The sequence below is a fragment of the Gossypium hirsutum genome, chromosome A13, assembly GCF_007990345.1.
Source record: "Gossypium hirsutum isolate 1008001.06 chromosome A13, Gossypium_hirsutum_v2.1, whole genome shotgun sequence".
In the NCBI taxonomy this organism is placed as follows: Eukaryota; Viridiplantae; Streptophyta; class Magnoliopsida; order Malvales; family Malvaceae; genus Gossypium; species Gossypium hirsutum.
In genome coordinates, this window is record NC_053436.1 from 5584217 (window position 1) to 5596518 (window position 12302).

At 35.7% G+C, this 12302-nt stretch overlaps 1 protein-coding gene across 1 annotated transcript; it reads right to left on the reverse strand.

Moving 5' to 3' along the window:
• Window positions 1-3367: 3367 nt before the first annotated feature.
• Window positions 3368-7205, reverse strand: LOC107894300 (receptor protein kinase-like protein At4g34220). The gene is made up of 2 exons (XM_016819583.2): window positions 4923-7205; window positions 3368-4022 (listed from the first exon to the last, which is right to left on the reverse strand). The coding sequence occupies exons 1-2, from the start codon at window positions 6514-6516 to the stop codon at window positions 3445-3447; spliced, it is 2172 nt and encodes a 723-aa protein (XP_016675072.1). The 5' UTR covers window positions 6517-7205; the 3' UTR covers window positions 3368-3444.
• Between the last annotated feature and the right edge of the window lie 5097 nt (window positions 7206-12302).

Genomic DNA, 12302 nt, shown 5'->3' on the forward strand with positions numbered 1-12302 from the left:
CACCAAGGTAGCAGTTCGAGTTGCAATATTATGCATACAGAGGGTACCATAGAAGTATGACGTTTAGTACACTACGCCATGAAGGGTTTATTTTTAACAAAGTTTTAAGTTGTTACGTCATATTTTATTTTTGAAACTTTAATATAATTATTAAACATCTTCTTTTATTTTAAGAATAGCACAAAAAGAAATAAAAAATATGTTTTAAAATAATTTTATGCTGGTTGTAAGATTTATGCTAAGTGTTTATGTATTGTAAGATTAGATATTCGAATCCAATGATTCGGGTCGGGTAGAGAGTTTTACAAACCCAACCATTTTCCTTCAGTCTTGGACTAACTTCACTTCCTTCACCAGAGGTTAAACAAGTATCCATTTTTTGGATCCTTTGGATCAGGAGGCATCATTCGAACAGATGGAGTATTGTCATTTTTCTTGTTGGACTGCATCACAAGTCTACTTTCATTTTCCTCCCTTACTTTAATGTTTAGATTGAAATTTTCATCCACACCCACAACTGTGTGTTTCAAACTATCCAAACCTGTTTTCATTTTAGTAGCCTTGAAACTCAAAAAGGGTTCATTTGTTATTCCTTTATCAGTATCACTCACACATCTTAGACCTAATTAAATTAATCGTCTTCTTCATCTTTTGGCCTGAAGAGGAGCCAACATTCATGCTAATGGGTTTACGTCTAAGACGCAACTTGATTTCAGCCTTACTTTTAAAATGCACTTTTTTCTTAGACTGACATTCATAATCTCCTCATTAACTTCCATATCTTTCTTAATTGGTAACTTAATATCCTGGATATCATTAAGGATATCAAATCTTTACTTGTTTGACTCCTCTTAGTTCTCGACATTACTTGAATCAATAGGACGTGATTTGTACCTTGGTTTTCATTCAATCATCTAGGGACTAAGTTTTTTGGTAGCTACCGAATAGTCCATCTTCCTCGCCGGACAAGGGTTGGTCGGCTTATCTTCCTTTATCGTCCTGTCGACATTCAAAGAACAATAGTCTTTACCATAACCATAACATCCACATTGGAAATTGATAAGCCATAAAAGTAACATGTTTTTAATCCCATTCTTAATGCATTTTTGGATGATCTATTATGTAAATTAGTGAATTTGATGATCCTAATCCTTTAAATTCATGTTTCTATACTTAGGCAAGCATAGTGGAGCGAAAGGAGCGAATAACAAGTCAAAATCGAGCAAAAAGAGATGTTTTCAGAATCCACACTGCCTGAACATTTCCACACAGGCTGGCCACATGCCTATGTGCCAACCCGTGTCGATTTCGTACCCTATTTTCTAAACACACGGAAAAACTCAATTTTTAGGCTTTCTGAGCATTCTAAAGTCTATAAATAACAATTAGAAGAAGACCTAAATGAGCACTCAAAGAAGATTGAAGAAATTACTCGAAGAACACCATCAGAGCCAATTCAGAAGCGGATCTCCTTCAAGATTGAAGATCTCCTTTTAACTTCTTTCGAAGTTTATTTGAATTTCTTTATGTCTTATAGTGTTTCTGAATTCGAGATGTTTTGGTTTCAGATTATGAACTAAATTCCTAGATACTTAATGAAGATGAAACCTATGATGAATCTTTTTATTTGATTTCTGATTTACATGATAAATACTTGATCTTATTCTCAATTATGTATGCTTATTCCGTGTTTTAATATTTTTGGGATATTAATTCATGTTTAATGTGCTTATTTCAGTGGAGCAAAAGTCCATATTTAAGAGTAGATCTAACATAATTTAGTGGAGTTGTATGCAATTCTAGAAATTGGACGATATAAATCTATCGGATTAGAGTCAAATCTAGTAGGGAAATCCATAGATCGAGTTAATGTGCAATAGAGGTTTTAATTAGAAAGAGATTTCAATTAATCAACCTAGAGTTAGTTGTTCTTACTCTCGAAAGAATAGTTGTTCTTACTCTCGAAAGAGATATTAACATAATTTAGAGATTTCTACGGACCAAGACACAAGTGAATAAATCATTTAATTCAGATTCAGAATAATAGATGAAGTCTAGGTGGACTATTTCCTGGGTATTGTCTATCTCATTGGTTATCTTCGATTATTTTCCTATTTCATTCTCTGTTGTGTTCGTAGTTAAATTAGATTAGTAAATTTAGATTAAAAACAATCACTTCAATTTATCAGCTAAATAATAGAAAAAAATGGTAATTACTAGTACTTTTAGTCCTCATGGATACGATATTCCCTTTTCACCATAGCTATACTATTGTTCGATAGGTGCGCTTGCCTTTGTCATAATTATAATTAGTTTAGTGATCATCAGAAACAAACATTTGGTAGCCTTTTATATTCGACCCTTTGTAATTTTCCATCAATGAAAAGCTTAGATATTAAAGGTCTTTTCAAATCCACAAACAACGCCATTCGTGCGAACCTACCCCTCGTACCATTCTTGGTATTATAATCTATCTTGACAACTTTACCAATGGTATTCTCAATAGCGTTGAAGATGCTATTTTTATACATCACCCTAGGAAGCCTTGGTAGTGGAATCCAAACACAAACTTCACTTGGAAATTCAATCAACGTGGTGAAGGAGAAAGACCATGGTTGTACTATAAGTTGTTGACCATATATAGTCCAAGGACCCTCCGATAGCACTTTAGTTTAATCATCCTTCAATCTAAGTTTGACAAGGTAATAGTTATTCTCAATATCCATTGATCTCACCAGTGATCACACCTTCGTCCTTAATCTCAATATCATCATCTTCAACAACCTTATTGTTTCTAGCACTTGACAACCCCCAATCTTGTATGAGTTTGTCTTTGAACGACATCGACTCCATTCGTCCAACATCCATAGCGGAATCTCTATAATTTGGTGAATCATCTAATCTCAAAGACGAACTTTCTTTGTTTCCCTTCTAATGTTACATGTAGCTTGGGTGGTTCATTGTTGAGTGCCATATACTGTACTCATTTTTGTGGGTTTCAACTTTGAATGCTTTAAAAATGTAATATATTTTAATTACACATGGTGAATCTTAAACCTAAATACTCAGGACTTAAGGCTTCATTGACGAGATAAACATGATATCAAGTAAACTAATACATTACATAAGCATAACGTATGTTAACGAATGAATGAAGGTGTCAAAATATAACTAAATAATTAAAAGGTGAAAAATAAAGTGTTGGATATTCATTTTCAATATTTGATCAATATGGGTAAAACAGGTTACACCTTTTTTTTCTCTTATAATCGGGAAATTAACAATTAATCCATCCCTTTGTTTATGAAAAGCATTCAAGTTTTTAATAAAAAAAAGGGAAAAAAATCACATTAATTAAACCCACAAATAAACAAAGGACAACTTTTTCTTCTGTAAGACTTAAATGCATCATTGGTTTTAACATAAAGAGAGCGAAGATGAATCTTAGGACATTTTATCCAAGATTCGAACAGCATCTTTCATGGACGGTCTCTTATGTGGCGCATACGATGCACAACTAAACCCTAATCTAAAACACCCCAGCACGGCTTCTTCCCTGCCTTCAACCTCACCCCTTATCGCCACGTCAGCCAATCGAACCGCCCGGTTCTTCTCTTCCCCTACCGAACCCGCCGGCAGCGCCCACTGCCCTAATTCCCGACCCGACAACACTCTACCACTAAGAAGTTCAAGCAAAATCATGCCAAACGAGTAGACATCCCACTTGGGGCTGGGTTTGAGATTGTTTAATGACTCCGGTGCTTGATACGGGTCGAGCGAACCGTCACGAGAAGCCGTGGACCGGGCTAAGACGAGACGGTCTAGTCCTAGATCACTTATTAAAGGCTCCATGTTGGAGTTTAATAGTATGTTGGTTGGCTTGATGTTGCCATGCACTTGTTTCTTTTCGTGAATGTAGGCCAGTCCCCGACCCACTCCTTTCGCGATTTTAAGACGGGCTTCAAGAGTTAAACGGCAAGGTGAGGACGATGATAATGATGATGATGGGCCCGGTAATCTTCCTGTTTTTCATAAAACAAAACAATAAACAATCATGTCTTTTTTTTAAGTGAGTGCTATCATTTCATCAAACAGCCATGGAAACTCGAGCCTGTCGAGAATTAGGTCAATTCAATAAGGCAAACTTTGTCTTTTAAGCTTTGGTTTTTTGTTGGGTAAGAAAATACCAAAAAATTATAAAATCACATTCTTCTTAAACTACAAACCAAATTAGCAAATCCTAAAACAAAGAGAAGAGGACTATTGCTCCAAGGAGTATCAGACAAATCCCACGTTATAAATGTCTCTAAAACTAGGTCAAATTTTATAAAATATCCCTATACTATAAGTTTGATGTAGATTTAGTCCATTTGCTATAGTTAGACAAATTGTTTTTTCGCTGTACAAAAATTGTCAAGCTATGGAGTTAAAAGTAATGATCTAATTATAGCTTTCATCCCTCGACAATGTTGAAATTTGAGATTTTACCTCATTTCAGTCCCTCTACTTTATGTATAAAAAAATGTTTATCCACAGAAAGCGACAGAATGACCACATGCCATGCCCTTGGCGTTATTATGCAGTTTTCTTCATTATTATAACTTTCACTGACTCAATACTTTATATTTTTATAACAAAGATTTTTTGTCACCATTTTTTACGGGCTACCGTCCATTCCATACTCCCACAAATTTCTGCACCCTCACAGTATTGTCACGGAGACAACTTACACTTCATTATCAAGGGGTCCTACACGGAAAAATCCTACGGTTCATGTTTCATGGGCGTGTTTTAGCAAAATAGTAAACAGTTTAACTAAAATGTACCGATAATGCAGCTTATTTTAGCAAAACGAAACGATTTTACTCTAACGTACGCGGATAATGGAAGCACGGAGAGATATGGAGATGTGCGGTACTTACTGTAACTGGAGCAGCCGAGACTGCCATTGGAGACGAAGTCATAGATGACAAGCTTCTCATCATTTCCCCAGTAAAACCCAACCAACTTAACCAAATTTGGGTGCTTTAACTTGGCTATGCCTCTTACATGGCTTTCGAAATCCTTTAACCTCGCCACCGAACTGTCTCCGATCCTTCTCACCGCAAATGCCGTGCCGTTCTCTAGCACCGCCTTGTACACGATGCTCGACCCGCTAGTCCCCAACACGTAAGCCGACGCCTTCAGCAACGTCTCTAATTCCAGCTGCTCGTTTCCCTCGTTCACTATCACTAGCTTGCCTCCTTTCTGGTACGCCTCAGCCGGGCTCACTTTAAAATCCTGGTTTTTCTCTTCCAACTCGCTATCCGAACTGGCAGTTTCCGACGTCTCCACCAGCTTTATCTTCATGCATGAAGAACACGATGACGGCATCAATGTGGAGACTGGATTCACGTCTGGTTTTTTCTCGAGGTTACTCGTTGTACTTTGGGTGTGAAGACCATTTCGTTTCTTGAGTTGGTACACGTAGAGAATGACCATGACGATAATTGATAAACCGGCTAAATCTGCAACAGCTATTGCTGCTATGGTGCCTGGGTTTAGACTCCTTCGAGCTTGGGCTTGAACGTTATTATTTGGTCCTCCGGGTGTTGAGTCTATCGGCTTTGGTATCACCGCAATGGCTGGCGATATGGATTGAGACATATTTGGGGGTGTTGAAAGTGTTGAAGGGATTGAGCATGGGTTCTTCAATGGTTTCCCACATAGATCAACGTTTCCGTAAAACGAATCCATTTTCTGATTAACCAAAGATTCTGGGATTGCCCCTGTTAAGTTATTGAAAGAAAGATCAATGGTGGCATTATGAGGGACTTTGTCTGCAAACTCCGGTGATATAGACCCTGAAATCTTGTTGTAAGATAAGTTCAATAAACCCAAATTACCACCACCAAAATCTAAAGGGAGAGTCCCATTGAGCAGGTTTGAGGACAAATCAAGCAGCTCCACTGAATCAAACCCACTTGGTACATCACCTGAGAAATAGTTACCCCTTAGAGATACGACAGTTAAGTTTTGCAGAAGAGTGAGATTTTGTGGTATCTTCCCAGCCAAGGCATTATCAGAGAGATTCAAGATCTGAAGACTAGCCATGCTAGCAATAGTCTCAGGCAACTCACCAGAGATGACATTACCGCCCAATGACAGTACCTGGAGCTCAGTAGAATTGAAAATGGAGCTTGGCAAAGTTCCGTTAAAAAAATTGCTTGAAAGATCCAAGTGGTGAAGGTGCTGGATATGACCAATGTCTTCTGAAATTGAACCGAGGAGTTGACTATTGGGGAGGACCAAGCTGGTTACCATTCCAATTTCATTGCAGGATACTCCATACCATTGACATGGCGTTTCTTCATCGTAGTTCCAGCTTTGCAAGACCGATAATGGGTCACTGAGGATGGAGTATTTGAAAGAAAGCAAAAGGACCCCATCATTGTTGAGAGCTATTGAAGGAAGTAATAGAAGAGGAAGAAGGAGAAAGATGAAGAAGCAACGCAAAATTTTCATGTTGAAACCCATTGATGAGCTGATTTCACAACTCAGGCAGCCTCTGCAACGTATACATATTGAGCCATGGAAGCAAAGAAAAAGAGAGAGATGGTGACCAACTGCAGTTATGCTTTGTTTTGGTTAACCAAATCTAATTGTGGAGCTGCTAAAAAAGTAAATAAACAGAAGAGTTGATTATAATAAGTTGCAGTAAAAAAGGAAGTAAAAAAAAAATGGTATTTCATTGCAGAGAAGCAAAGAATCTCATCTCAACCAGAAGTGGAGTTGTTATAGTGATGGATAGAAGTAAAGATTATATTAGCAAAGACAACAAAAAGCGGGCGACGGTGTAATATATATATATATATTTCTTTAAAAATTGAACTGTGTTGCTGGTGCGGATTTAGTAGGGGAAAACAAGGCAGGGAAAGGAATCTGGTGTGTGGTACTACAAGACACCAAAGTTTCCATCGGGTTGCAGACGATCCCTTTATCTCTCTGATTTTTTTATGCTGCTTTCCAACTTATTGATGGTTGAAAAGAACAGCAATTTATAATTTATAATCTCAGGTTCTCAATTAATACCGAGATATAAAAGGTAGGGAGAAACTAAGATTGTAATCAGAAATGCTTTAGGTGGTGTAACATTTCATGTAAAAAACTGTGTTTCACCCCAAAAATAATGCTAAACAGGTAAAATATATTGGCTGCTGCTCTTACAATCATAATTTGTCAAATCAAAACAAAAAGTTAAAAAGAGGATGCTTTTGGCTTTATGATGAGATGACTTTATCATCCTCTCATGTGCAAACATATTTTTTACATTTTAATTTATTTAATTTCATTTAATAGCGGAAATATATTATAAAAATTTGAAGGAGCAAAAACTTTTTGGGTTAAATTTAATTTGATTTTAAGAGCAAAGAAATATAATTAGTAATATGAAGTTGTTGGTTATCAAATATCACGTAGACTCAATTGCTTTATCTCATCAAGTCAGAATGAATATAGGATCTATTCTGTTACGAACATTTTCGTCCCATTGAAAATATCCATTCCACACGCTCTGTAATGATGATTAAATGGAAAGTCTAATACGTTAACATCATCTTACACATTATTTTTTTCTATAAATACTTCTAGGAACAATGAAGAAATGATTGACTCTCCAAGAATACTAAGCCTACACTCTGTCAACACTTTTTTAACCCTCAACCTTTACATATTTTCTCCGCCACTCGTCATAATCTTCAGCTTTCTGCTTCGAATGGGTAAACTGACCTCCACAGCAACCACCACCCTCTCCTGCATACCCACTTCTTGTTGTATTATTATATCAACAATTGGTACAGTTAGCGTGGACAAAATGACTTCTCAATCTCAAAGTGGCACCCCAACTGATCAAACTAACTACACCAATAACTTAGCTGACCAAGTCAACTCTTTCGCTTCACTTAACACCTCCATCCCACCTGTCTCAAGTTTTTGTATTGGCTTGAACTTTATACAGACCTCTCATTTTGCCTTCATTCCTGCTAGAGCTCATTTGTAATATGCAATCGTCCTCCTCGTCCTCCTTTCCACCTTAGAGCAATTGGCAAAGGCTCTGAAAGATTTTTTGGCCACTAACCTTACCACTCTTGTTGACCAACAGGAACAACTCCTCCAATCACCTCGATTCCCTTGGTATAAACGTATACCAATATTATACGAGGTGAAAAAATATACAAGGGTGATGGTCATCTAGTCCCCAACACTTAAAAAATTATTTTTTAAACACCTGATAATGATTGTGTTAGAAAAATAGGTGATGCCGACCATCAAATCCCCCTACCCAATTTTACTGTTCATTTCAAGTCATTTGGGTGATTATTTTTGAACCAGTGTCATTTACGTAAATAATAATTTTTTTGTGGTCATTTGGGTAAAATAACCTACCTATGTTGAGTCAATTTTTGATCTAATATGCTATATTGTGAATGTTTGAAGTTAGAATTGGTAATTTGAAAATGGTTAATGGAGCAAATATAATGAGCATATTAGTTGAATTGCTAAGTTTTCTTATGCATCTATATAAGGGCTATGGTTTGAGTGATTCAAATGATAGAAATGGAGATTGGAGACAACGAAGGTCGAGGCTCAAGGATGAATTTTGAAGTTTTCAAAGAGTTTTTTTTTTTTTGAGAAAACAAATTGAAGAACTTAAAAGAAAGGAAAAAGGAGAATATTTTGGAGCAAGGCGACTTGAACAATGTTAGACAATAGTGACGGTGAACAGAGGCGGTGATGATGATGGTGAACAATGGAAAGAAACAATGGGGAAGAAGAAACCTTTTCCAGCTAATGCTAAACTAACCTTAAAAGAGCATTAGAATTTGAAATAGCTAAAATTACAGGGAGTAAAAGTGCAAAAAAAAAAGGAAAGAAAAAGATCAAATTCCAACCATCAGTTCGTCGCCACATAAAACTTCTCAGTAAAAATTTGAGTAACCGACTTTGTGTCACGGGTGATTCTTGGCAAAGCTAGTGCTTTGGTTCACCTATGCTCTCATCAACTACTCCAATTTCTCACCCAATCTAACCCCTCTTTCTCCCCCCCCCCCCTTCATTTCAACTAATCTTACTTCTTTATTACTATTATTATTATAAATCAACTCAAAATTTTATAAAAAATTCCTTTATAAAAATTACTATTATTATTATTATATAGTATGATGCTTGATTTATAAAAAAAGAAGTGGATGTATGAATTATGATTAATCCCACTGTGTTAAAACCATAATTAAAAGTGGAAGCCTAATCTTATAAAGAAAATTAAAGGTTAAACAAATGAAGTTGGAATCTCTAGGATCACAATCACGAGCTGCTTGTTTTTTTTTTCCTTGATAGTTAAGGTATAAACCTTTTGTTTGCTCTCTAATTTGTTTAATTAAAGCATAATTCGGAAGTATTCACTCTTCCAACTTTTTTTTTATATATAAAAATATAGGTCGAAGAAACTGTAATGTAAAATCATATTAAATGAATAAAATCCACATATAATGAGATTAGAGATCTACGTATCGTAATAATTTAATCAGTTATTATTAGTAATGTTGAATATAATTTATAAATTTTAATGGTAAACTTAATCAATGAATGAAATTAACTTTTATTATATTCATAATAAATTTAGAGACAGCCATGAAATAATTTATAAAAAGCACTAACTTAATTAAAAAATTATAAAAATATCCTTTCATATTTAAAATAAATTATATCATTCAAGGGTATTTTAGTATTTTTATTTAAAAAAGAATAAAAAATATACATATGGAGGGATTTGAACTCCATCAATTGTATATATTGATAATATTGTTAATTGAGCTGGTGCCACGAGTCAACTCGACGTTAACTCAGAATTGATGATAAGCACCATGATAAACAATTGTAATGCATTTAATTTTTTTAATCTGATGTTGTTAGGATTTCAACCCGATTAAGCAACGAACAAGAAAATAGCGGAATAAATTGAGAAATTGAACACACAAATTTAACGTGGAAAAACCCCTCCAAAGAGGATAAAAAACCACGGGCAAAGATAATTTTACTATAATGGCAAAAGAACGAAGAGTACAAAAGATGGAGATAAAAACTAAACCCCGAAAACCCGAAAAAAAACCCACAAAACATAAACACAAAATTCTCTAAATGTGTTATGAGTTCTAATCTCTAATGGGTGTATTTTCTAAGGTTGTAAAAAAGCCTATTTATAGGCTAAATTCATAGATCAAATAATAATAAAATAATCTAAACTAATCAGTGTTTGATTGAAACAAGTAAACAGAGTTTAACTAAAAGACTATTTTTCAAATTTGACTGAAAATAGGAGTCATATTTAACAAATCTCCACCTTGACTCATATTTCCACAACGCCATCTTTGCCAAAGCCCGCCACGAGCCTATTTTGAACTATGCAGGGAATTAACCGAGTCAAATTTGTGCTTAGAAATTGGAAGACTTCTAGCTTTCGACTTGTACACTGCCAAATCAAAACTAACCTGGGTCTGATTTTCAAGAACACAGTGCCCTAACTTTTCAAAACCTGCATCCAAAAGAGAACCTCTCTTCAACGAAACAGTCATACCTTTTTCCCTCCTATGACCAAGTTGCCTCCGCTCCAAACAAGTTGACTTCAACTCCGTAACGGACGAGGGACGTCCGATTTCACCGGTCACTGTATAACCTTCCAGAATATAAAGATTGTCGGTTCTTTTACCTTTTAACAAAATGAGAGCTCCACGAGATACTTTAATACCGCTCGACTCGATGTTGATTTTGCATCCTTTCAAGTCTAAAATACTTAAAGAGATGAGATTCTTTCGTAAATCAGGTACATACCTGACATCTGAGAGTGTCCTAATCGTCCCATCGTGCATCTTAATTTTAACAGTACCAATAACAATTACCTTTAGATGAATCGTTTCCCATACGCACAACTCCACCTTCAATCGAACTGTATGTGGAGAACCATTCTCTATTGGGACACATGTGGAAATAACATCCTGAATCTAGGATCTACTCGGACGTGAGCTTGGTGTTATCACTTGTTGACACTAACAAGAAATCATCCCCATTTTTATCGGCCAAATTAGCACCAGCTACATCTTCCTCGTTACTCTCAACAGCTTTTTTATTTCGCAGTTTATAACAATCTGCTTTGACGTGACCTAACTTTTTACAATAGCGACACCTTTTATCTCGTTTCTTTGATGCTACCAAAACGAAAGCTTGCCTATCTGTCTTGCTATCCAAATGAAGCTCATTGTCGAGTTTGTCTCTACTCAACAAATGACTCTTCACATCTTCGAACTAGAGTTTGTCTCTGCCATAAATCAGGGTCTCCTTGAAAGACTTGTATGAAAGGGGTAAAGAGCACAATAATAGCATAGCCTGATCTTCATCGTCAATATGAACCTCGACATTCTTTAAATCATTTAAAAGAGTAATGAATTGACTGATGTGATATCTAAGAAGCTCACATTCGTTCATGCGAAACGTAAATAGACGTTGTTTCAACACTAAACGGTTAGCCAGAGACTTAGTCGCATAAAGAGTTTCTAACCTTTTCCACAAGGCAGATGAGGTCTTCTCCATCAATACCTCCTGCAATACCGTATTCGTGAGGCATAACTGGATTGCAGATAAAGCCTTTTCATCAAGCTCTTCCCATTCTGTTTTATTTAGATTCTCAGGCTTTTTCCCGATAACAACCTTTTTCAAGCCTGATTGAACTAGAATTGCCATCATCCGAACTTGCCACAGATTGAAATTTGTCTCACCATCGAACTTCTCAATTTCAAACCTTGTTGTTGCCATCTCTGAACGGGCTGATCTATGAAAATTGAACTAGCTCTAATACCACTTGTTAGGATTTCAATCCGATTAAGCAACGAACAAGAAAATAGCGGAATAAATTGAGAAATTGAACACACAAATTTAACGTGGAAAAACCCTTCTAAAGAGGATAAAAAACCACGGGCAAAGATAATTTTACTATAATGGCAAAAGAACGAAGAGTACAAAAGATGGAGATAAAAATTAAACCCCGAAAACTCGAAAAAAAAAGAACCCACAAAACGTAAACACAAAATTCTCTAAATGTGTTATGAGTTCTAATCTCTAATGCGTGTATTTTCTAAGGTTGTAAAAGAGCCTATTTATAGGCTAAATTCATAGATCAAATAATAATAAAATAATCTAAACTAATCAGTGTTTGATTGAAACAAGTAAATAGGGTTTAACTGAAAGACTATTTTTCAAATTTGACTGAAAAT

Coding starts and splice junctions, on each gene's coding strand:
- LOC107894300 (XM_016819583.2), bottom strand. CDS start 6,516: ATGGGTTTCAACATGAAAATTTTGCGTTGCTTCTTCATCTTTCTCCTT. Junction 4,023..4,922: donor TCTCGGCTGCTCCAGTTACA/GTAAGTACCGCA, acceptor TATGAAAAACAG/GAAGATTACCGGGCCCATCA.